A 27,806-nucleotide genomic window follows, 5' to 3' on the forward strand; every position below is an offset into this window, starting at 1 on the left:
TTTATGGGGTTTTTTTCCCTCTGGATACGATTTTATGCTCGCCGGGGAAATATTTCATACCGGCGTCCGCCATTGTTCCGATAGTTTAGAGCCAGTGTTACTAAGTTACCATGCGTCATTAGGAAGGAAATGACGTTACGACTGTTGAAGAGTATTGTTAGGAGACTTAGTATTTAAACAAGTAACAAATTCGGTGAAATTTTATAGCCATATGTACATCGGATCTGCCAACACTCCTAGTTCTATCTTGAAACTCCTGATACTGATACGCGTATTTGCTCTCATTCATTACAACCCTGATCTACGGTTATTTTCCCGATGTTTAATACAAGTTAACTATTTCAGAATAATCATCATATCATCATTATCATCGTCTTGTCACAATACAAAATGATGACCAAAAGAAAGTGAAAAATGATTTGTGGTTAGCAGTGGTCAAGAAAAAAAAAATTGATCCATTGGATGCATTATTGAATTTATTAAACTAATTTTTTAAAACTTAAAAAAAACTTGAGCTTTTATATAAAGCAATACCCGCTAGACATGCTCAAAGCGCTTTACAAAGGGTCAATAACCAACAGCAACACGTAACATGTAGAATAAGAAACGACGCCAGTTAGGCGATATTACAATTTTTTTCATTAGAGACAACACTTGACGGCATGGTACTCATTTTACACCTGAGTACACTGAGAGAATGTGAATAAAGTGTCTTTTCCAAGAATTCAACTATGCGCCGAGCGAGGCTCGAACCCAGGACCTTCCGATCCGAAAGCGAGTGTCATACCATAAGACCACATAGCCGCACCACATAACGCTCTAGGCATTCTCACTCTCTTTGGTTGTCAACGCCTTGTATTGTGAGTGACCTATCCTTTTGGTCAGTGTCAGGCTGACTTGAACTTCAAGAAGTCCACAACTACGATATGTCCATTCATTGGATCATTGGACCGAAGAGCTCCAGCTATAAAGCTTTTTGAACTTCTTGTTAAACAACCCAATTTATTCTATTAATAGATGATAATTTATTTTTCTTGGAAAGTATCTGAACTTTTTACTTACTAACAAATCCCCCCCCCCCCCCTTTCCCCCAAAATAATAAAAAAAATAATAATAATAAATCTGAGAAAATGCTTGCAGTAGTTACAGTTTTTAACGACGCTAAACATGCATCTATCTTAAAATTATATTTGTTTTTAAAGGTTTATAATTCTTCATTTATGATTTAATTTTTTTTTAAAACCGTTTTATTTTCATCTTCGATAAAGGCATAACATTCAAAATATTTTCGATTATGTATTTATTAAAATCAATGTATAAACACAAGCCTACAATCATACAGTCGTTTATTCATTACAATACATTCACACACACACACAAACACACATACACACACACACATACGGTAGTAATTGCAGTAGTAATAGTCGTGCTAGCAGTAGTATCGTAGGAGAAGGCGGAGAGAGAGAGAGAGAGAGAGAGAGAGAGAGAGAGAGAGAGAGAGAGAGAGAGAGAGAGAGAGAGAGAGAGAGAGAGAGAGAGAGAGAGAGAGAGAGAGACTCAATTCATTAAATATCAATAGAACTATAATATTTCTACATGAAAATATCTGAAGACTCAGAGCAGTCAGCCAGTGGTTTTCTTGCATTGTTTCTGCAGTATTGTGACAAGTGGCACTATCCATACCATGACGCCCCCTAGGATGAAGGTAAATCCCATGTAGTACATCAATGCGTCTTCTCCTAGCGTCTCTATCATACGGCCTGGAAAAAGAAAACAAATCACTTTACTACTGTATAGGTGAACACTGAAAACAATAAATGACCCCCCCCCCTCTCCAAAAAACAAAAGAAAACAACTAAAACAACTAAACAATCCCGCCTCTTGAAAAAAATTATAATGTATAAAATATAAAATCAAAACAAATAAAAAATAACAATCACGCCTCACGTCTCTATCATACGACCTGTTGCTATTGACACTGGCTTAAAAAAACTATAAAATAAGTGCAGATCGTCGAAAGTACACATTTTTGAGAGTAAAATTCCCCCACAAAAACTGAATCTAATCGGCTTGCGAGTTGCGAGTGAACGGAGACTCGAAATGGAAGGGTTTGCGTCAAAGAACTGTAGTGGAGATAAAAGTTATTCTGTTGGTATTGTAACTGACTGAAATAATATGATTCATCAGAAGACACATTCTCTGTTGTTTGTTTTTTTTTTGTTGTTGTTGTTGTTTTTTTTTTTTTTGTTGTTGTTCAGTTTGTTTGAGTTTCAATGAAACTTTCTTGGGCCTAAATATAGAATTGACAGTCGACCATGAACATCATTGTAGTCTAACAGTCGAAAGTCAATATCACGTGATTTGATTCATCATGACAAAAGTATATGAAAAAGAACGAAATATTATCTATACTGTATGTGTTGCTAATTTCCTCTTTGGAAATCTTTTGCGTTGAAAGTATGAAGGTTAGTATCTTACATGCCATAATGTACTAGAGAGTCATGTTACCAGCACAAAACAGCCGAATTAGTCACCATCCTTACAACGCCCACTTCTAGTCAAGGGACAAGCTAGCCTGAGTCTGAGACTAAAAAGCGTTCATGAAATCCCGATTTATTTTAGTCACTTGCTGCGCTTAGGCTTAAGATTAGCAAGTCATTTACAAGACTAGTAATTCAATCTAGTCCTCGTTCATGAAAACGGGCCCTTGACTTAAGTCAGAGATAGTCAGAGACTAAGCGCTATCCGCGTTCATGAAAACGGGCCCTTGACTTAAGTCAGAGATAGTCAGAGACTAAGCGCTATCCGCGTTCATGAAAACGGCCCCAGGTGGACAGACGGCGAATAGGACCATGTATGACCAGTCGGGGATGAAGGACGTTTACAAAGACAAATCACAATACAGAAAAAATACAAGAAAGAAACCATCCCAAAAATCAGTCTTCCTCGACTGGGGATCGAACCTCAGACCTCCTGATTACCGGTCAGAGGTGCTACCTTTATAAAACCGAGGTTGCCCGATAGTTGGAACGATGTTTGCCTTTATTTTTCACAAGGTTACGCGTTTTACAACGCTGGGAACCCTCGCCTACATCACACAATACGGACATTGAACAAGCGAGGAGAAGACGAAGGCTTTAGAGTAGCTCCATTTTTAATTTTGAAAATATCAAAGGGACAAATAAGGACAATCTGTCAATCTGAAGGAAAAAAAAAATCACGTTACAAGTTTGGCCAAAAAACTCGTCCATCATATATCGATCGGTTAAAATGACCCTTACCTTGTCAAAAACTCTCAAACTTGGAACTTTATCAAAATACTTCCTTTAAGTCCCAGGTTTGAGAGTTGTTTTCTTTTTGGCTAAGATGACGGTCATTCTAATCGATCGATAATTGCTGGACGAGTTTTCGGGCAAAAAATTTAAAATGTGTTGGTTTTTTCCAGATTAAACGGCAGAGGAGTTTGCGATATACTAATTTCTTATCCAAAGGGTGACAAGCATTTTGCTATTTTCCGTATAACATTGACTACTTACTTAAGGGCAGAATAACGATACGTACCTAGCAATGTGGAGTGAATGGCCCCAGAGAGGCTGAAGCACATGGCGTAGACACTGAATGCCTTGGACATCTTCTCTAGACCGACAATCTCTATAAACATGACAGTTCCCAGAGACATCCTGATGCCCACGAAGAACCCCAGAAACACAGACATAATGAGTAGTGATTTGAGGTCCGTGTAGAGTTCTGTGAATATGGACACGATACCTGTGAGAGAACAAAGGAAAAATATATAAAGTATGTCACGAGGAAATAAAATTAAATAAACAAACAAACAACTAATCAAACAAAACAAAAACAAAACAACCCCCCCCCCCCAAAAAAAAATCCACCCCGCTCCAATGAAAACACAAACAAAACAACCCCCCCCCCCCCAAAAGATAAAGTCGGTTGTATCTGCATTCTTACAATCTATCTCTGAATACCTCTGACTTGTTTTGTATTCCTCTTTTTTATGTTGTTTTTTTCCCTCATCAGTAATAGCAGTATTTGACTCCATATTGTTAACCAAACCCCCCTACCCCCCCCCCCCCCCAAAAAAAAAACAACAAAAAACAAAAAAAACAAAAAACAAAACAAGAACCAAAACAAAAAACCCCAAAACAATCAATTCAATATATGTACGGTCAATTATTATAAGATAATGAGATAAATTAGAAGTGTAAGGCAAACCAAACCAAAATAAGAAGAAAACTGAAGCTGACTCCAGTGATGCGCGCAAAGTTATTTTTAGACGTGACGTCATATGGATGGGGATGACTTATCAGCCATCTCTGTATGGTGTCTATCTCCGACCTGCAGGACTTATAGTGGAGGCAGTTAGGACCAAAATTGTGCATATTGTGGTAAAAGCATGAAATTTGGTGACAACGAAGGGAGTGGCCATACAAACAATTATGGATATAGAACCACCCTGACAAATGACCGGAATGACCACCAACTGACCACTCATTAAAACCCTCTAATTGCTATATAAAATAGACACATCGGCGACAATAAATACTTCAAAATTTAATTGAAGGCAAAATGCGTTTAAGGATTTGTCGTTCGCTTTAGATAAGAGAAAAATTAACACATTCCTATTACGGTTCAGCTCTGAATTGACCACGAAATGACCAAAATGACCACTGATAAAAACAGAATGAGCGACAACCTTTTTGTAGTTAAAATACAAATTCTTATCATGGAATTCGAAGTATGTTCAGCACTGCAGTATAAAGTAGATGCCACAATTGGGCAAATTATTCAAACTGACCATATTACTGACCAATAAATGACCATTCAATAACAATCATAAAATCATTATTGTTTGTAGATATTTCAAAGTATATACATTATTGGCAAATGAAAATAAGATTAATGTTGAAATTCCGGAAGCATTCCCTTTTATTGTGAATCGTAGGGTTATTATAGCTTATTGACCAAATGACCAGTTGCTGACCAGATAACCAATCTTCCTAAATCACATAAATATGATAGTCAAGTTGATAATCACAATGGCATACGTATGCTCGACAGCAGGTCAATAATAATAACTCACACATGGAAATTCCCTATTTAATATGTATAATGCCACTAAATGACAAATTGACCACCCATTATTGACCATCTGACCACTAGATAAGTAGTTGTCATCATGAGCCATGATATTTAGGGATAATGGAGCCGGAGTTTAATTCGGTTTCTATTTTGTGTTCCGGACAATAGTAATTGCTTACTACTTTTTTCATAAGACGTCAGCATATCCCAGATTATTAGTTGTGCTTGTTAAAATGTGTATTTGGGATATGCATTTGTCACAGGTTCTGTCCCTTGATTATATCCAATGTATTGAACTCTATTATGAGGACAACACTCGTGTACTTACTTACTTACTAACTTAGGCCGCCCCTTGGGGCGCCCAACATGAGCCACAAGTCTTCGCCATCCTGTCCTGTCCTCCATAAGGGTACGCAGCTCCCGGATGTTGTCCATTCATGTGTCATCTAGCAGGCAGTCAATGTATGTTTTTTCTGCCTGCCTCTGTTTCTGGTTCTCTCAGGTGGTTCTCATAGCACAAGACTGCTTGCAATCTCCTCCTTGTGTCTCCTGCAGTGCCCCGCAAGTTTCAGTCTTCTCTTTTGTATCTTCGAAGTCACTGGGGGAGGTCACTGTAGAGCTTTTCATTTGATATGTGCTCTTTTCAGCTTATGTTGAAGACCATCCGCAGCATACGGGTGTAGCAGCCGTCCAGTGGCTTCTCAGGGGCTTTTGTTAGAGTCCATGTCGCTGCTACATATAGAAGCACTGACTCTACCGTTGCCAGGAACAGTCTCTTCTTTATTTCCCTCTGTAGGTTTGAACTCCAGATTTTCCTGAGTTTGTGACAGGCACTCCAAAGCCAAAGCTCATGTAAACAAGATTGTTTATGGCACGATGGTTTCTACAAGTGAACAAAATTCACAAAAGCACACGATTCATAACAGAACATGACACAACACTGAAATACCAGTCTCTTGTGGACAGGTCTTTGTATTTATTCTTTGTCCAATAATCAATGGGCTGAATTTGGTAGATAATACATTCACTCAATACAAAAAAGCCAACATGAACAAAATATAATAAAATCATATTTTCAAACAAAATCGATCAAGCAAGCTGACCTGCATCATCTCCGTCTATTGTTTAAAGGCCGAACACTTAACTCAAAGAAATTCAATATTGATTGGTCAAAATGGTTGAATGATATTTAGCAAAGTATTTTGAGTTAGTGTTCGACTATTCCCATCTAGGATGTGCTTTTCGATTAAAAAAAAAACGGTTGGTCAACTTTTATCTCATGTGCTTGTTTAGGATCGGAAAAAGTGAGTGGAGCATGCAGTTATGCCAGGCACTTGTTTAGGATCGAGACTGTGAATTGCCTTCTTTAATCCATACGTTGTTGGGCTGTAACCATGTTGTAGTCTAATATGGGATATGATCAAAGACACATTGTCCACTAATCTGGCATTGAAAGCTGAGAATGTGAGGTTGTTGGATCCATATTGCATTTCTTTTTGCTTTTGTTTGATTCAAAGCTGGTGGAATCAGCAAGCAACAGGTTGGGCAAATTATGCTTCATTGTGTTACTGAGAACTCATACACGTCCAAAAATGCATGGGGCAACTATTATACAATCAATGTGTTGTATGGAGAATGGGAAAATAGTATCTTATTGTCTCAAGATTCTCTTTGGTGGGATGCTGGAAGAAATACATACCTGAAAACTATCCTGTGATGTAGTGGAAGAAGGATTGTCATTGGCTCTTGTTTTTAAGTGAAATCAGACAAACAAGTTATTCATTTTCAATTTTAGAACAAACTTGAGTTGGCAATATCAGTTGACAGATCAATTACTCGGGAGGAAATGCAAATTACCAATTTATGTGAAGTGATGACTACACTTTTGAATAGGTTAAAGCATGCACCTTTACTCTACTACACCGTGGTAATGGTAATTTTAGCTTTGTGATATCACGTTTTGCTTTGTCTCCAATGACTTATCTGGCATTGCTCTTTCTAATTAATTTAACATGAGTTGACTGAGCGGTATATATTCATTAGGACTAACAATGACATCACCATCAATATAGCTACTCACAATAGTCATTTGAGCATAAGAGAGATGAGCATAGAGCCTTACATAGCTCCAAAACTGCCTTCAAAGGGTTATGTTTGGTGTTCAATCTTGTCTTATTTAGAGTACCCATTATATTTATAGCACCCCGTTCCCACACTGTTGAGTTAAATAATCTAGAAATATCCTCTTTAAAAATAAAGGAATATCCCCTCCTTTAGAAGATTCACAGGAATAAAAAATTGTTAATACAACCTGGTTGTATGACCTTTTTTACTCTCATTTATTCAATTAAACAGCCAGAAGCCATGTAAAATGTCCCAATCTCTGACAATTTATAAATCCCAGGTTGCTTTCCAGATATTCTTTTTCCTAGATATTTTCGAATTGACCCGATTCATGTCCCAGCTTCCGTCTTGAAGACTCTTCTCACAATGAGAAAAAAGGCAAGAAACCAATTGCAGTGGTATTGTGTATATGCCTCCGGCACTTACATCAATTTGGATTGTAGGACTGCATCCGCAATTCTTTCCGCAACTAGTTTTATTTCCTCATTAAGCTCCATTGTCTAAATCCCGTGCAGCTTTTGAGTTCAGCTACAGGAAAGGAACTGCACGTCAGATAAGCGCCTGCTGGGCTCAGTATATATTTTCTATCACTGCTGCTGGCGCTATTGCCGTGTATTCATCATGGAAGTTTAGTCCCGACATGACATATGTTTGTTTTGTGTTGTTTCCTTAAGCGTCACATTTACTCACTTTATCTTTCTCTCCATTATGCCACAATAAGGCATGGTATGTGAGAGTAGAAGCAGTGCCAGAACCTTCACCCACGAAGAAAACTTAAAACCCTTATTCCTCGGCAAGGTGCATCACAAAAATTCATCTGTTGTTGCTTCAACTGTTTTGTAACCCTAAATAGCACGTCTTGATAGAGAGGACTATAGAGATAGTTTTGGTAGGGCACTCCAAATGTTCCTGGCTATCATTTGGGCATATGACGCATTTAGTTTGATCAATCATTTCATTGAAAATTTGTTTTGCCATTGTGACACTCTCTGCAATAATCTAGTACACCTTCCATGATTGGCGTTCTTTGCCTGTCATCGGACAAAAATTCATAACCATAGTTTAATAATGATTGTATCAGTATCAGTTGATTTTGGAGTAAATGCAGACCTCGATAAAGTATATTACTCTGTCAAAAAGTAGCTCGAAACAAATTAATACAACCGATTTGCACGGCATAATTCTTATCACTACACGTCTTAAACTTTAGTAGTAATAGGGCAGAGAAGTTGTGACGTCACACCTTTAGCCCTTCCAGTTCCAAACTCCTTGGAAATGTGTATGTAACCAGTCCTTCGGAGGACTAATAATGATTAGGTTACATATTGAATCATAAGGTGGCATATTTATTTTAGTAGCAGGATGTAGAGGAAGATTATTATGGTTATGGGGTGTAAAAGAACGAGGATAGATGATCTTTAATGACGCCCAGCATATATTTAAAGTAGAAAATTAGATGACATCACTATGAAACCATAATATCAATTACACAAGGTACTATCCAGTTCTCCGAAACACTGGATTTACACTTGTAATGAGTTGAAACCAGATTTTTGACATCATATGTTTGTTACTTATTAGTGTACCATCATTATCGGTTTAAAAAAGGTGACTAACGATGACTGTCACCGCTTTCTACACATTTGCCGCCTACACGAGCGATCACACATATTGGGACCGCATACCGATGATTGCCAGATGGCCAATTTGATAGAATAAATGCTAGGCTTACACGTGAAAAGTCGTATTTTGCTGTATGTTGGAGTCCTAAAGTAGAAATTACGTAAAGTAAAATTCAGAATGAATGACAGTTGATGAATTTATTTTCATCTGTGTCATGCAATGTAGGAGGAATGCCATATAAATATCAGTGGAAACCTACAATATGATATCATGGTATAAGGTAAAGAATGTTTATGAACTTGAATGTTCACGGTATCTTTTTATTTCACATTAGCAACATAATCGATCGGAGACAAAGTGGCACAAAAAGTGATTTCGTGCAAGTCGTCATATTTGGCAGTCTCTAAATATAAATTTGGCCGCCCCAACTTGTTAATATCTGCAAGTAATGCGGAAAACTCTGTCGGCTGAGCCTAAGTCATAACAGCAAAAGAATATCATTCGAACGGGAGATGTTTTCACCTTATTCTACCTTATCAAGTTCATTTTTCATGAAAATGGAATAATTCATTAAGCAAAACAATAATAATAGATCTTGAAGAGGTGTGTGACAAAAAATAAAGTCGTTTGTCCGATTCGCAAAGCGCAGCGAACAGAAATGTAAACAATACGGCGTTCTCAATACTTTAGTTGCCCATTTTATTTTATACCACAATTTTTCCGTTTTTCAGCGAGCTCTTGTGTTTAACCAGAAACTCTCTCAGAGTGGTTCTATATCAAAAATCATTCTTTGTTATAAGAAGTTTCATTATGCAAAGTTTCATGCTTTTACCAGCATTTGCACAATTCCTATGATATTTGGTCCTAACGGTCCCCACTATTAGATCTAATCTATTGATGTTCTCATTCTCACCCAAGCAAACACTGGCGAATCCGATGATGCTGGATATCCGGACGTATTTCCTATCGGCGAAAGCCCCGATAGCCAGTCGGCTGATTAGGTCTACGGAGCCCATGATGGTCAACAGGAGAGCAGATTGGTCTTTCGAGACGCCTTTCATGACTCCGATGGTGGGTAGGAAGACGAACATCAGCTGATTGGTTCCACAAGGCACTGATGCCATCAACATCCACACAAATGGCCACACCCTGGAACAATAAGTTATTTAGACTTGGAATGACATGTATCATAATACAGCGGCTGTAGTTGCACTAAAAACAAAAACAAAAAAACTTGAGCTTTAAGATAGCGCAATATCCACTAAACGTGCTCCAACGCTTTACAAGGGGTCCCTGGCCAACAGCAACACATAACATGTAGGATGAGACATGACGCCTGTCAGGCGATAATACAAATTTTTGGGACAGAGACAACGCTGTTAACGGCCAGGTACTCATTTTACACCTGAGTACGGTGAGAGAATGTGAGTAAAGAGCCTTCTCCAAGGACTCAACTATGCGCCGAGCGAGGCTCGAACCCAGGACCTTCCGATCCGAAAGCGAGTGTCATACCACTAGACCACATAGCCGCACTAGGGTTGTAGATTATATCGTCAAATCACAGCTACCTAATTTACATTAAATAATATGATCGAAAACAGTAACTAATTCTCACAACATTGATTATGTATCATTTGAAAAAAAAAGAATAACCAAAAGCATACAAGGCAAAAAAGGAAAAAAAAACCAAGAAACATCGAGAGAAGAAAAAACAATACCAAAACACTCCCCAGCAAACAAAAAAAAAAAAAAACAACAAAAGACAACCAAAAACAACCCCCCCCCCCCCCCCCGCCCCAAAACCAAAAAAAAAAAAAAAACCCACCTAACCCAGAAGCCCCTTCCAAAAAAAAAAAAAAAAAAAAAAAAAAGGGAAGAAAATTAAAATAGTAATAAATTTGCCCTGAGGCAGTACTCCAGAAGTAATTCTTTTTTTACCCGCCAGGATTTTAAAATAAATTACTTACTTGAAAAGAGAAACATCAAATATCCGTCCAAGCCATCCACATCTACTGGTGGTTTTAGCATGTTCCAACTCCTCCTCTTCCGTTTCCACGACTTCTGGAATTCCTAACGTACTCGGACTACTGTAGAGACTCCAAAGACTGGGCTTCTGCCCATCCTTCAGCAATCGTCTCTTGTACAGCAGCGTCTCTTCATGACTCAACAAACCAGCAGATCTGTTTTTTCGATACGCCTCCCTAACTTTCGCCCACCTGTCTCTGCTAGATACTTCTTGATTATTATTTCTAATGTCGCTTTTACTACCATCTGATATCAACAACGATTCTTTTTGCGTAGAGTCGTTATCCTCATCACTTGTAAAACTAACGGCACGTAGTTTGGAATCGGGGCTACGGCTAGGCTCGATTAAGTAAGCGCCGTTTTTCTTGGTGTAAAGATGTTTGCGTTCATGGCAATCTGGAGATCTTCCCAAATATGAGCCACCGTCTTCTTTCTCACTGAAATCGTCCTCAGCCCCGTCGTATACAAGTTCCATGGAGCCATTTTGTTTTGCTTCATATATTTTGGTATCTTTAATTTCAGGTGGAATTTCAGATTTTGGCGGGGGTGGAGGTGGCAATCTGAAAAAAAAAAAACAAACAAACAAAATAAACCAATAAACAACGGCCAGGTACTCATTTTACACCTGAGTATGGTGAGAGATTGCGAGTAAAGATCCTTTTCTAAGGACTCACCTATGCGCTGAGCGAAGTTCTAACCTAGGACCGTCCGATCCGAAAGAGAGTGTCATACTACAAGACCACATAGCCACACATTAACATTTGTTAACATGACAAAAACAAATGGCATAATATGACATGATACATTTTTTTTGTTTTTAAAGGTCTAACGGCTCTTGTGACTCATTTAGGTTAGTAAAAAGGAAGAAAATGGGATAGCAAAATAAAAGGAAAATCCATATAATATACAATCGAAAGCACACAAGAAAAGTAAGACAAAGGCGAATTGTAAATATAGGGAATAGCTGTAGATTCCAAGAGCATGCTTTGATTGTGCATAGTTTGGGATCACCCAAGGACAGCTATGGATCACCTAAAAGTCTCATCCAGCTACAAGCAAGGATCCGACTGAGGAATAATAATAATGATAATAATGATAATAATAATAATAATAATAATAATAATAATAATAATAATAATAATAATAATAATAATAATAATAATAATAATAATAATAATAATAATAATAATTAATAATAATAAATTCCCTTTATTCATCACTAAGGGGAATTTTTTCTTTAGGGTCTATTCCAAGGAAAGACTGGAATAACCCAGGCGTCGGCCGCAGTGCAGCGCCGCAAAGTGAGCTAAGGCTGGGTGACTTGCTCAAGGCCACACAACGCGGCGGGTAGTCGAACTCGGTACCTTTTGGGTAGACCATACCGCTGAGCCACGCTGTCCCATAACACTCACATGCTAACATAATTATAAATTTATACATTGAAATCAACAACAAATATAACATTACATCCTAGAGAGATGATAAACAAGGAAAAATATATAATCTCCCAAAACTATAACATTACATTTGACTCTTTCCCCCCGGCCAGGGTCAGGACAAAATCAAATAATCTCATTCCAAGACAAAGACAAAAAGAAAGTTGAAAAACAGAAATAGGGGTATAGAAGACACAGTAAGTGACTATGGAAGGTCAAGAACCCCATCCAGTGATGTCGCTTTGAGCTTTGTCGCTTTGGGGCTCACTGGTACTGTCTTTGCTTCATACCCGAAAGGTACAGAGTTCAATCACCCGCCGCTGCGTTGTGTGGCCTTGAGCAAGACACCTAGCCCTAGCTCACTTTGCGGCGCTGCTCTGCGGCTGACGCCTGGGCTATTCCAGTCTTCCCTTGGAATAGACCTTAAAGACAAATTTCCCCTTGGGGATGAATAAAGGGAATTTTATTTATTTAATTATTTATTTATTTATTTATTTTAAAATTGAGCTTTTTATATAGCGCAATATCCACTAAATGTGCTCAAAGCGCTTTACAAGGGGTCCCTGGTCAACAGCAACATTTAACATGTAGGACGGGACATGCTGCCTGTTAGGCGATATTACAATTTTTCGGACAAAGACAACGCTGTTAACGGCCGGGTACTCATTTTACACCTGAGTACGGTGAGAGAATGTGAGTAAAGAGTCTTTTCCAAGGACTCAACTATGCGCCGAGCGCGAGGCTCGAACCCAGGACCTTCCGATCCGAAAGCGAGTGTCATACCACTAGACCACATAGCCGCACTCTATTTTAGGTAACATACTATTATGATTCTATTTACCTATACATGGTGACTGGCCTGATGAGCAAACACGCCACAATCATGTGAGCCTCGATGGCGCTGCAAACGAGGTAGGTGCCCTGGAGTCCGTAAATCGACAGGATGTGTCTGACGAAGGGTGGGTAGGCGATGGAACCGCCACAGATGCCGCACATGGCCAGGGATGTGGCTATAGATCGATGCTTATTGAAGTAATAGCCCAGGATGCTGATGGCTGGGATGGCTATGAAACCGTTACACGCACCTGGGATTTTGGATAGGATGGAAAACTGATGATCATATCTTATTGCATTTAAATAAAATACTCACAAGTTCCAAGTCCAGATCAACTGTGCCTACACAGAAAACTATGACTCTCCTTTAACGTATAGAGTATGTAAGTGAGACTTCCGTGAGAACTATTCACCCAGCTGGCGGTCTACAATCAGTAATAAAGAGCTGAATGACGTCAACTTCATTCACTCTATGGAAGAGACAACTAATAACGGTTTAACAAGTAAATCCAATGTGCGCTTTCATGTGGCGCAATATCTACTGAATGCGCTTAAAGCTCTTTACCAGGGGTCCCAAGCTAATAGCAACCCTTTACAGGGCGAGACATAACGCATGTACATCGCCATTATAATATTATATTCGACAGCAACAGTGTTGTAATCGACCATGAACTCATTTCATGCCTGAAAACGATGGGAAAATGTGTGTAAAGAGCATCTTTTTGCGTTTACGACATCGAAAAAGAAACAGAATTCCCTTTATTCATCCAAAGGTGAACTTTATCTTTAGGGTGTTTCTAAAAAAAAAAAAAAAAAAAAAAAAAAAAGACCGAGATAACAGGCTCAGCAGTGGCAGCGCAGCACCGCAAGGTCAGCAAGTTCCCTTCTCAAAAATACAAGAAGAAAAGACAAGTTACGAAAAATGGGGCGGGGTCGGTACCAAGTATGTGCAGTATTTTATGCACTCCACCGTCCAGAGAGGTACTGAGAACCTAAAAAATAAATAATTCTTGTTGATTTAAGTAATTCATAAGCGGTTTGACCCCCCCCCCCCCCCCCCCCCCCCGCGATTCCGGGATTCCGCGAGGACGAGAGACGCATGCGCACAATCAACCAACATGACGTTCTCTCTCTAATAACTTTTCCGCCGGTGACGTCACAGACTATGGGTGACGTCCAATCAAGGGACGCTACTCTTCCGCTAATCTCATTCCCTATATCTGCCTATTGCAATTTTTTCTTCGAATTTACGTCTTTTTATTAGACAATTATTAAACGTGTGCTAGGTCTAGAGTCAGACAAAGTGCTAGAAGGACAACATAAATAAATAAATATAAATATAAGAATGTATACGGCACTTCTCCACGGATTAACCATGCTCAATGCGCTTCACAATGCTTCATTTATTTCCCGAACAGGCCATGTGGAACCATATTTCCACTTCATACAGTACCAGTCATCTACTGGGCGTCCCTTTGTACCAACACTCTAACAATATCCGTCGATGCGTAAAGCCAGGTACTCATTCACACCTGAGTCGAGTGGGATAGTGTGCGTAAAATGCCTTACCAAAGGACACAAAAGTGGAATCAGAATTTTTCACGATCTCCGTTACCCCTTCGGCCACTGACCATGCTTCACACTGCTCGACTTTTGTGAGCAACCAGTCCACACATAACGTCACATATCATGAAGGTCTGGTCAAAGACGGAGAACCAGATAGTAATGAGGAAAGCTGAGAGCACATCTAGATTGAGGGACCTTAGGTTACCGTAAAATCATCTCCGATGTCTCCTCTACGACCACCTCCGTCAGAAGAATGAGTGAGTGAGTGAGTGTGTTAGTTCAAAGGCCCAGTAAATACATCTCTCGTGTCTCCTCTACGACCACCTCGATCAGGAGAATGAGTGAGTGAGTGAGTGTGTTAGTTCAAAGGCCCAGTAAATACATCTCTCATGTCTCCTTTACGACCACCTCGATCAGGAGAATGAGTGAGTGAGTAAGTGAGTGTGTTAGTTCAAAGGCCCAGTAAATACATCTCTCATGTCTCCTTTACGACCACCTCGATCAGAAGAATGAGTGTGTGAGTGAGTGTGTTAGTCCAAAGGCCCAGTAAATACATCTCTCATGTCTCCTTTACGACCACCTCGATCAGGAGAATGAGTGTGTGAGTGAGTGTGTTAGTCCAAAGGCCCAGTAAATACATCTCTCATGTCTCCTTTACGACCACCTCGATCAGGAGAATGAGTGAGTGGTTGAGTGAGTGACTGATTTAGTTCAAAGGCCCAGTAAATGACATGGAAACACCCATCCTCACCTGTCGCGAAGAAATTCAAAGTCATGCAGTCAGCAAAGAAAATAATGGGAACTGTTTTCTGGGACAGTCGTGGTGTTATTCTCTTCGAAACCTTACAACCTGGAGAAAATCAATGCTGCAAGGTACTGCCAAACTCTTGACAAGCTTAGGGAGGCCATTCGCAGAAAGCGCCCAGGGCAGTTGACCAACGGGGTAATTTTGCAACACGACAACGCTACACCCCACACAGCACGAGTGACGCAAGGTTGGCTAGAGAAATATGGATGGGAGATTTTGCCACACCCACCACACAGTACAGACCTTGCACCATCTGATTATCACCTCTTTGGGCCACTGAAACGTGAGCTGGCAGGAAAACGCTTTGATGTCGATGAAGAGCTTGTTGACCATGTGCGGAAATGGCTACAAAACCTTGACGGAAATTTCTTCCGAGAGGGTATCTATTCCATGGTGCGGCGTTGGCAGAAGTGTGTCGACAGACTTGGCTGTTACGTAGAGAAATGAAGGACGAGTCAAGGTATGAATACGTGCAAGAATTTTGTTGATAGCATAAAAAACGCGGATTTTACAGGCATTTTTCGGTTAATTATGAAAGAGCTCTCGTAGATCAATACATCTCTGGTGTTTCCACTGTAACCACCTGGGTCTGGAGAATAAGTAAGTTAGTGAGTGAGTGAACCCGTTCTAAAGCCCAGTAAATACATCTCTAATGTTTCCTCTACGATCATCTCGGTCAGGAGAATTTGTGAATACGAGAGTGAGTGCGCTAGTTCAAAAGCCCAGTATACATCTCTGATGTTTTCTTCTGCGACTACCTCGGTCTGGAGAATAAATGAGTAAGTTAGTGTGTGAGTGAGCCTGTTCAAAATCCCAGTAAATACATCTTCGATGTCTCCTATACGACTAACTCGGTCAGTAGAATATGTGAGTAATTTAGTGAATGAGTGAGCTTGTTCAAAAGCCCAGTAAATACATCTCTGACGTTTCTTCTGCAAACACCTTGGTCAGGAGAATAAGTGAGTTAGTGTGTGAGTGAGCCTGTTCAAAATCCCAGTTAATACATCTTTGATGTCTCCTGTACGACCAACTCGGTCGGTAGAAAATGTGAGTAATTTAGTGAATGAGTGAGCTTGTTCAAAAGCCCAGTAAATACATCTCTGGCGTTTCCACTGTGACCACCTGGGTCTGGAGAATAAGTAAGTTAGTGAGTGAGTGAACCCGTTCTAAAGCCCAGTAAATACATCTCTAATGTTTCCTCTACGACCATCTCGGTCAGGAGAATTTGTGAATACGAGAGTGAGTGCGCTAGTTCAAAAGCCCAGTATATACATCGCTGATGTTTCCACTGCGACTACCTCGGTCTGGAGAATAAATGAGTAAGTTAGTGTGTGAGTGGGCCTGTTCAAAATCCCAGTTAATACATCTTTGATGTCTCCCATACAACCAACTCGGTCAGTAGAATATATGAGTAATTTAGTGAATGAGTGAGCTTGTTCAAAAGCCCAGTAAATACATCTCTGATGTTTTTCCTCTACGACCACCTCGGTCAGAAGAATGAGTGAGTGAGTGAGTGAGAGGGTGAGTGAATGAGTTAGTGAATGAGTGAGTGAGTGAGTGGGCGAGTGAATGAGTGAGTGAGTGAGTGTGAGTGAGTAAGTGTGCAAGTTCAAATAAAGCTCAGTAAATCCATACCTTTGACAGCATAGAGGGCAATACATAAGTATATGCTAGGAGACACGGTGAATATCATGCTGGCAATGACCCCCACGACGGCACTAACGACACACACATGTCGAATGCCGAACCTGGGAACGAGGAAATTCGTAGCAAAGATGGCTGCAACGAAACAAGAACATACAATACATCATTAAAAATATAATAAATGTGATTTAAAGAATAAATTGTGGCACAATGTCCACTTAATAATAATGTCCTTTGTCAGGGGTATCATGCCCACTTCATTAGCGACACTTAACACGTAAGAGGAGACATGACGCCAACGAGGCGCTATTCAAAGCCATCGTTAACATTATAGCCTGACACTAGAACCCTCTAGGACTAATAGACAGTTCGAAGTTGACGTCACTCACATCTTTGTTATTGTTTTTTGCCGTCCACGTTTATGAGTAATTCTCACTAAACTGTATTTACTTGACTATAAACGCTTAATGTTACACACAGTTTGGTGTGTTGGTCCGTTATACTTCCGGATGGCAATGTTGTGAACTTCTTAGCCAAGCGCATACTATCTATAGTTTGACTTCATTTTTTAGGTTTATGCAGCGTCTAGTGAATTGTCGTTAGTAGAGCTCAACGAAACAAGGGATTTCATCAGTTGAACCCAATAATAATAATAATAATAATAATAATAATAATAATAATAATAATAATAATAATAATAATAATAATAATAATAAAAAATGGCATTTATATAGCGCTTTACCCCGTTGTCACAGGCTCTAAGCGCTTTACAGTGATATAAAACAAAACATATTACAGTGAGACAAATGAGAAGGAAACGTGATACGAATTCAATTTAACAACAACAAAATATGAAAATAATATTGCAACATTATGACGTAAAAAGATAAAACTTTAAGCGAGATTTGAACGTTGTCAACGAATCCGAGCATCTCACGTGTGATGGGAGAGAGTTTCAAAAATGGGGGGCCGAAAATTGAAAAGACTGTTCACCTATTTTACGCAATGGCTTAGGTTTGACAAGGATTGATTGGTCATATCTTGACCTCAAGTTTCTATTGGGGACATATATGTTTAGAAGGTCTTTAATATAGGAGGGACTGTTCGTGCTCAGGGATTTGTAGACAAGTGAATACAACTCACGATTTGTTTTCTTTTGCAGCCAAAGACTTGTCTTTTGACGTACACTTTTGGTCAGTATCAATATTTTTCATGACAATACTAAGTGTTCGTTTTACAGTTTTAGTACAATGAGAGAATGTAAGTAAACGTTCTTTTTCCAATGAGTCACGTCTAAGCCTCCAAACAGCAGGATTCGAACCATATACTCACAGCTTAGAAGCCCGGTGTTACACAAGATCACCACGTCACACATATCATTGTAATGATATACAATACTACAAAGTCAGAATATTGCAAAACAAATAAAAGCTTTCTTAAAACAGCGAAAGCAACGACTATTTACGGAAGATCGCAAAACAAAACAGAAAAAGCAACAGAGAACAATATCAAAAAAACCCCAAAAACAAACAAAAGACAAAACAAAAAACAAAAAAACAAAAAAAAAACCCAAAAAAAAAAGAAAAAAAAAGAAGTCCTTCAAAGTAACTTGGCCCATAGAGCCGGAGTTAATCCCGGTCTCTATCGCGCGAAACGAACAATTGCTTGCCACGCTTTGGATAGGACGCTTGTCTATTGCAAAAACACTTTCCGTCAGCTCTAACAGACCTAGCTACCTAATCACTATTGGGTGGGTGGACGTTTAAATCTTGTTTGCAAATGATACAGATTATTGTTATAAGATAAGTAAAACATATTGCACGATTTTCGAGGAAATCTATCTAAACTTTGAACAAGGTCATTAAGATTTAGGGGGATTGCACCTCATGGACTTCAGCGGCTCATATAGATAGTTCGAAGATGACGTCACTCAGGTCTTTGTTATCGTTTTTTGCCATCCGCTTTTATGAGTAATGCTCACTGAACTGTATTAACCTAACTATAAACGTTCATGGATACACACAGTTTTGTGTGTTGGTCCATTATACTTCCGGATGGCAATGTTATGAGCTTCTTAGCCATACTTAGTATGCTCATACTTAGTATGCGCTTGGCTAAGAAGCTCATAATATTGCCATCCAGAAGTATAACGGACCAACACACAAAACTGTGTGTATCCATGAACGTTTATAGTTAGGTTAATACAGTTCAGTGAGCATTACTCATAAAAGCGGATGGCAAAAAACAATAACAAAGACCCGAGTGACGTCATCTTCTTTTATACAACGAAACACGATGGCCATGCGTAGTCCACGACAACGACAGGACTGTTGGGCGACTGCTTTGTTCTAATATGTGACCCATCGTCTCAAAACGGTATCATGCCGGAACGAACCGTGTGCTTAAAAGCCGAATTAAATGTTAAACTGGTCAAAAATATAAATTGTTATCATTAGCACTCTAAAATATGGTTGCCATTCTCCTCAATAAAACATACAAACTCAAGACAAGTCTGATGTTTCTGGCTATAAATTCAATTTTCAACATTTTAACCAACCCGACTTAATACCGTTTTGAGGCGAAGGGTCACATATGGAACCGGTCTAACAATGGTACTTACAACTAAAGCTGGTAGCAGCAATCTGGAACAAAAACAACAGTGAGACGGTGGTAATGGTGGTGTCGTATTTCCCCACCAAGTCAAGCAAGGTGACGGAGATCATTTGGCCTGTGGCTGAGAGCAGGAAGGTGATAATGAACACCGCTGTGGATAGGAGGAAGGAATGATAATATAGAATTAATCATCATCATCATTATCATCATCATCATCATCATCATCATCACCATCATCATTATCATCACCATCATCATCTTCATCATCATCATCATCATCTCATCATCATCATCATCATCATCATCATCATCATCATCATCATCATCATCATCATCATCACCATCACATCATCATCATCATCACTCATCATCATCATCATCATCACCATCATCATCTCATCATCATCATCCATCATCATCATCATCATCATCATCATCATCATCATCATCATCATCATCATCATCATCATCATCATCATCATCATCATCATCATCATCATCATCATCATCATCATCTTCATCATCATCATCATCACCATCATCATCATCATCATCATCATCATCATCATCATCACCATCATCACCATCATCATTATCATCACCATCATCATCTTTAATACTATCATCATTCTAAAACCTCGAGTGGGGACGCTTTATATATTTTTTTCATGTACTCGAGTCATTGGCCACCAAATTGCGAAATGTTCTCAAAATGACCTACATAAATAAAGTGTTCACAGTTTTCGAAATATCCAACATCCCAATGGGTCATTATGTTCAGCTTGACAGCTTGACCCATGGATATGTTTACTACTTTCATAAATAAAGCAGCCTTATTTACAGTTATAGAAGGAACAAGACTGACGCCACTCAGGTCTTTGTTATTCTTTTTAGACAGCAATTTTCATGATTATGTCTCACTAAATTATATCAATCAGACTATAAACATTCAAGGTTACACAAAGTTTTATGTGTGTAGTTAGTTACATCCGGCGGGCGGTTGTTGTGAATATTTTACCAAAACCCATAGCATCAATAGAGACATATCCAATTTTTGGACAGCAACAAATAGATTTCGCCTCATTCTGTGGGTGTCTGTTGTCTTAATCATTTTATCCGTTGACAAGTAAACACATTTAATATAATTAGTAAATATTAAGACATGTTAAAGATAAAACAATATCATGAAAGCTCACTTTGTCGTACTCTGAAAATATATGACCCCTCGCCTCAAAACGGTATTATGTCAGAATGATTAAGATACTGAAAATTGAATTTATAGCCAGAAATATCAGAGTTGTGTTGAGTTTTTTATGCTTTATTATTGTGGAGAATGAATGTTATATTTTGTTGTGCTAATTAGCGATAATTCCAATTTTTGACTAGATTAACTAGAATTTGACTTAATGACATCTTAATCATCCCGACATAATACCGTTTTGAGGCGAGGGGTCACATATAACGATTTTAATATTTTGGCCAGAAAATGTGTCCTCCAATCAACAATATCCATCGATTAAAATGACCATTATTTTTGTCAAAACTTCTCAAACTTGGGACTTCTCAAAGTCTCTGGTTTGCGAGTTTTTGACAAGATGAGGGTCCTTTAAATCTGTCCCGTCCTACATGTTAAATGTTGCTGCTGACCAGGGACCCCTTATAAAGCGCTTTGAGCACATTTAGTGGATATTGCGCTATATAAAGCTCAATTTTAAAAAAAATCGATCGATATTTGAAGTGCGAGTTTTCTGGTCAAATTTTTTTTAATGTCTATTTTTGTTTCCAGAGTACGATAGAGATTCCATGTTTTGTGCGTGATCCACCGCCTCAAAACAGTATTACTGTATTTCGGGATGACATGCACATAGAATTTGCAGATCTGATAACGGACCACAATACTCTTCAACAGTTGTAACGTCACTTCCTTCCTAATGACGCATGGTAACTTAGTAACACAGGCTCTAAACTATCGGAACAATGGCGGACGCCCTTATGAAATATTTCTCAGACGAGCATAAAAACGTATTCAGAGGGGAAAAAATACATTATAAATCTGATCGTATTTTGACTTTTATACATTCTGATCACAAGGCATATGAAAAGTTCTAGCCAGCATGAAAAATAAAAAGTAATGATTTTCCCCTCTGAAACGTTTTTATGCTCGTCTGAGAAATATTTCATAAGGGCGTCCGCCATTGTTCCGATAGTTTAGAGCCAGTTACTAAGTTACCATGCGTCATTACGATGGAAATGACGTTACGACTGTTGAAGAGTATTATGGACTTGAGTTAACATTGTTGTATTGGATAATAAATATTTTGCGTTGGTTTGAGAGTATGTCCATTACAACAGGGAGCCCGTGGCAACGTGCACTTATTAGCAGGTCTGATAACCCAATTCATTATGGGCTCTTTGTTGTAAAATGTTTTTAAAATGACACAAAATATTGTCCATTACATCAATGTTAAATAATTGCATTCAGATGTCAGACCTGTATATATGTACACGTCGGCCCTTAACAATTTCCAGTTGATAAAAATTGCAAAAAACTAAAATTGAATAAATAGTCCAAACTATGAGACTTGGGTCAAGTTTTTGTGCTTTGTTGAAAAGAATGAATATTATGATTTCTAAACATAACAAAAACTATAATTCATTTTTTGGTACTTTTAATATTCCAATTCCTTTTTTTTTTTTGGGGGGGGGGGGGGGGGGGGGGGAGACTGGTATCGCCCCTTTATACCTTTGTGGGGTGATGGGTTAGATATTGATTATCATAAGTACAATGGTGACAAATGATGATGATGATGATGATGGTGATAATGATGGTACTACTACTACTACTACTACTACTACTACTACTACTACTACTACTACTACTACTACTACTACTACTACTACTACTACTACTACTACTACTACTACTACTACTACTACTACTACTACTACTACCCATTGAAAAGCGCACATATTACAAAGCAGCGTGTCTTGTTTATAAGTGTTTGGCTGGTATAGCACCGGCATATCTCACAGATCACGTGGTCATGTGTAAATTTGAAAATTACACTTTAAGATCATGTAATGACCAAACGAAAATTTCGGAAAAAAGATCAAAAACAAAATTTGGTGATAGATCGTTTGCTTGTTTCGGCCCCAAGATTTGGAATGAACTACCACGTGGTCTGAGGGAGTGCAAGTCTTTACCTATTTTTAAAAAGAATCTCAAGACACATTTTTACTGTATTTGTTTTTCTTGACTCTATATGAATCCTTGATTTGGCTATGAATTATTATTGTTGTTATTATTTTTTTTTTCACTTAAAATTGATATTTATATTGTAAAGTGCCCAGAGCTTATGTTTTACACGAGAATGAGCGCTATAGATAGAATGCGCTTGGCCAAGGAGTTCACAACATTGCCATCCGGAAGTATAACGGACCAACACACAAACACTGTGTAACCAAGAACGTTTATAGTCAGGTTAATACACTTTAGTGAGAACAACTCACAAACGCGGATGGCAAAAACAATAACAAAGGCCTGAGTGACGTCATCTGCATACTATCTATTGAAATGTGTATTACTACTGCTACTACTACTACTACTACTACTACTACTACTACTACTACTACTACTACTACTACTACTACTACTACTACTACTACTACTACTACTACTACTACTACTACTATTGATGATAATGGTAATAATATTGATAATGATTTTAAAAAAATTATATTGATGAAAATAATAGTAATATTTAAAACCATAACAGACACAATACTGATGATGATATTGTTATTGAGAAATGCGAGCAATTATTCGTCTCGTATTTCAATGCATATTATGCATATTAAATAAATGACATGTATACACATTCTCATTAAGTGTCAAATGTCAATGCTGGCATGTACCGCCGCCATACTCTGAATAAAGGACACACAATTATCAAAATTTTGAATAGAAAACTCGTCCTTAAAAAATCGATCGATTAAAATGACCCTCATCTTGTCACACACTCAAAAAAACGGGGACCAAATAATACTCTTCAACAGTCGTAACGTCACTTCCTTCCTAATGACGCGTGGTAACTTAGTAACACTGGCTCTAAACTATCGGAACAATGGCGGACGCCGTATGAAATATTTCTCCGGCGGGCATAAAAGCGTATCCAGAGGAGAAAAACCCCATAAATTTGATCATGTTTTGACTTTTACACATTCTGATCACAAGGCATATGAAAAGTTCTAGCCAGCATGAAGAATAAAAAGTAAGGATTCTCTTTGTTTAGAACCAAGATGGCGGCGTGACATCAGACTACTGAATCCAATTTAGTCTCAGCTTTGAATTTTTTTTTTGACAAGATGAGGGTCATTTGAATCGATCGACATTAGGAGACAATAGAAGAAACTGGAAGTAGCAGAAATGTGGTTTCTTAGAAGGATGTTAAGAATGTCATGGACATAGAAGAAAACTAATGAAGAAGTATTAGAGCAAGCTGAAAATATCCAACACGGAACGTGTCGGCCTTAAAACCCTTCTTCAGCCAACAACAACAAAAACAACAACAACAACAACAAAACAAAAAACAATTAAGACATAGATGCATTACTAAATTCCATATTGACGACAGAGAAATTTCTCTGTCGTGAATCTAGAAGTTAGTAATGTATTTATGTGCGGCTATATGGTCTAGTGGTATGACACTCGCTTTCGGATCGGAAGGTCCTGGGTTCGAGCCTCGCGCTCGGCGCATAGTTGAGTCCTTGGAAAAGACTCTTTACTCACATTCTCTCACCGTACTCAGGTGTAAAATGAGTAACTGGTCGTTACCAGCGTTGTCTTTGTCCGAAAAATTGTAATATCGCCTAACAGGAGCCATGTCCCGTCCTACATTTTAAATGTTGCTGTTGACCAGGGACCCCTTGTAAAGCGGTTTGAGCACGTTTAGTGGATATTGCGCTATATAAAAGCTCAATTTTTTAAAATGTCTTTTTTTTTGTTGGCTGAAGAAGAGTTTTGAGGCCGTGTTGGATATTTTATTCTTTTCTTTTTTTTTTTTTTGAAGCTGCTATATTCATTTTTGTTTATTACTTTTACAGTCCACAACTTCTAGCAGCTTTCTATCACTTTGAACTCATGTTGTTCTTGAGATTTAGCAAAACAATCAGTTTTTCCAGTGGACGTGTGTAATTTTTCCTTAAAAATGAGCCGGTAGGAGAGAGTTGATGGTACACACATGTATATATGTAGATTTGTGTGTTGGTATGATTGATCTGGCGGATAGAATAGGTGAGTATTTTACCTAAACGCATGCGGTCAATAAATAGATAGATCGAAGTTGACGTCACTCGGGTCTTTGTTATTGTTTTTTTTTTTTTTTTTTTTGTTGCCATCCGTGTTTATGAGTAATTCTCACTATACTGTATTATCCAGACTAGAAACGGTCAAAATTACACATAGTTTTGTGTGTTGGTCCGTTATACTTCCGGATGGCAATGTTGAGAGCTTCTTAGCCAAGCACATACTATCTACACAACAATTCGTAGATGGCGCTGACAATAACGAAGTAAAGGACCTTTCTACTCATTATTTACTTTGAGACCACTCAAGAGTGACAACCAACGAGCCATAATATTATTACATTTGACCTAGACAGGATCTGACATGACAGGTTTGTTGTTGTTGTTGTACGCCTTCTATTCATCGTATTGCAGTCGTAACAGTGTGGCCGAGTATTTAACAAAAGGGTTTCCGATAAGCTCAGTTTGAAGAACACTTCCTTTACACGGGCGAGGCCGATATTTTTTTCTTCTCCTGTCCACCCATCAATGACTGGGTAGCTAAAATTTTTGTTAAAAATTGTGCTTTTATATAGCGCAATATCCACTAAACGTGCTCAAAGCGCTTTAAAAGGGGTCCCTGGCCAACAACAAAATTTAACATTTAGGACGGGACATGACGCCTGTTAGGCGATATTATAATTATTTTCGGACAGAGACAACGCTGTTAACGGCCAGGTATTCTTTTTACTCCTGAGTACGGTGAGAGAATGGGAGTAAAGAGCCTTTTCCAAGGACTCAACTATGCGCCGAGCGAGGCTCGAACCCAGGACCTTCCGATCCGAAAGCGAGTGTAATACCACAATTTCACAGCCGGGTAGCTGGATTTGTTAGATGCGGTAGCAGCTTCTTATGCAGAGCTGCCTATATTGAAATTTCCAAAATTCGTAGTTTCCAAGGGAAGAAACGAAAGATTCACTTTAAATAGCTTTAGAAATAAACAATTTGCTCTCAGCATGATCCAACAAGCCCCAAAGTCCTAAATATAGGTTCTAAGAAGCTGAACTTTCCTTTTCATCAAGATTTATTGAGTCAAAGAGATCTATGCAGCTCTGTAGCTGGAGACAAAAATTCGTATTTCTTCGAATTTTTTGTAGAACAGTATACTCGGCAGGTTTGCTAATGGTATCACACTACAATGTTATGGTGATCTATCCAGACAGCAAAATCGTTGCCGCACTTGTGTACAGTTGCGAACCCGCCTGGTAGCTTCGTCACAACACTGCGGCTATGTGGTCTAGTTGTATGATACTCGCTTTCGGATTGGAAGGTCCTGTGTTTGAGCCTCGCTCCGTGCAAAGTTGTGTCCTTGGATACGGCTCTTTGCTCACGATCTCTCACTGTGCTCAGTGTAAAATGAGTACCTGGCCGTCAACAGCGTTGTCTCTTTCCGAAAAATTGTAATATCGCCTTAAAGGCGTCATGTCTCGTTCTACATGTTACTTGTTGCTGCTGGTCAGGGACCCTTTGAGCACATTTAGTGGATATTGCGCTATATAAAAGCTCTAATTAAAAGCTCTAACACAACGGTCAACTAGATGCTCTGCGGTTAGATCAGGCGAAAAGAGATTTGCGCTGGCCACGTGTCTTATCCAAAAGTTGGCAAACAATGGCTTTCTCCAATTAAACGCTACAGAAACCGGGATAAACTCCAGGTACGTAATATATTTTTTGCATCTGAAGGACTACATAATATTCAAGAAAGGAGTCCTTTAGAGTCATAAGGCCCATGGAACTGGAGTTTAACCCGGGTTCTATAGAGCGTTAACGGACAGTGACAATTGCTTGCTCTCTAAGGATTGGCCGCTAGTCTATCGTAAAGTACTTTCCGACAGATCGAATAGACACTACTACCCAATAACTGCTTGGTAGACAGAAAACAAATCTCAACTTTATCCGTGATCGACCTCTGTCACTTTGCATGTGAAGAAGCGAGTGTTCTGCCAACCTACTACACGTATCTAGAACCCCCCCCCCCCCTTCTATATTTAACAAAGGTTGGCTAGAAACATGAATTATGGAACAGGGAAGAAGAGCTTAAATCCTTAATGTTTTCAACCACAATGAAAATTTAGACAAAAGAGAATTTTATGTCAAGGTAGATGTGGCAAGAGGAATGGTCGGTTTGGATGTTAGAAATCGATTGTGTGTGTGTGTGTGTGTGTGTGTGTGTGTGTGTTTTGTATATGTGCGTATGTGCTGTCAATTTTCATGTAAATTGTGACGCCCCATTTCAATATGGCATTATATAGATAGAATGCGCTTGGCCAAGGAGTTCACAACATTGCCATCCGGAAGTATAACGGACCAACACACAAACTCTGTGTAACCATGAACTTTTATAGTCTGGTTAATACAGTTTAGTGAGAACAACTCACAAACGCGGATGGCAAAAACAATAACAAAGGCCTGAGTGACGTTATCTGCATACTATCTATATAGAATGCGCTTGGCCAAGGAGTTCACAACATTGCCATCCGGAAGTATAACGGACGAAAACACAAACTCTGTGTAACCATGAACTTTTATAGTCTGGTTAATACAGTTTAGTGAGAACAACTCACAAACGCGGATGGCAAAAACAATAACAAAGGCCTGAGTGACGTCATCTGCATACTATCTATATTGGAATGAACTAATCGAGAAAATAAGAGTTTGAGTTGTTAAAAAACCCATTAGAATTTAAA

The 27,806-nt window shown here is 38.8% G+C and overlaps 1 protein-coding gene across 5 annotated transcripts in view; it reads right to left on the reverse strand.

Moving 5' to 3' along the window:
• Nucleotides 1-1,285: 1,285 nt before the first annotated feature.
• The window catches only part of LOC144970817 (uncharacterized), a 51,051-nt gene continuing 24,530 nt past the window's right edge, over nt 1,286-27,806 (reverse strand). For all 5 annotated transcript variants that reach the window (XM_078910883.1, XM_078910890.1, XM_078910863.1 and 2 more), the window contains 7 exons: nt 19,784-19,927; nt 17,155-17,298; nt 13,153-13,396; nt 10,818-11,435; nt 9,764-9,999; nt 3,565-3,771; nt 1,286-1,763 (listed from right to left, as the gene is read on the reverse strand). In XM_078910883.1, coding sequence (XP_078767009.1) covers nt 1,627-1,763; nt 3,565-3,771; nt 9,764-9,999; nt 10,818-11,435; nt 13,153-13,396; nt 17,155-17,298; nt 19,784-19,927 — 1,730 coding nt within the window. In that variant the 3' untranslated portion in view covers nt 1,286-1,626. The remainder of the gene's footprint in view (nt 1,764-3,564; nt 3,772-9,763; nt 10,000-10,817; nt 11,436-13,152; nt 13,397-17,154; nt 17,299-19,783; nt 19,928-27,806) is intronic.

This window comes from Berghia stephanieae, chromosome 1, assembly GCF_034508935.2.
Source record: "Berghia stephanieae isolate SIO BIC M18660-M18661 chromosome 1, UCSD_Bste_1.3, whole genome shotgun sequence".
In the NCBI taxonomy this organism is placed as follows: domain Eukaryota; kingdom Metazoa; phylum Mollusca; class Gastropoda; order Nudibranchia; family Aeolidiidae; genus Berghia; species Berghia stephanieae.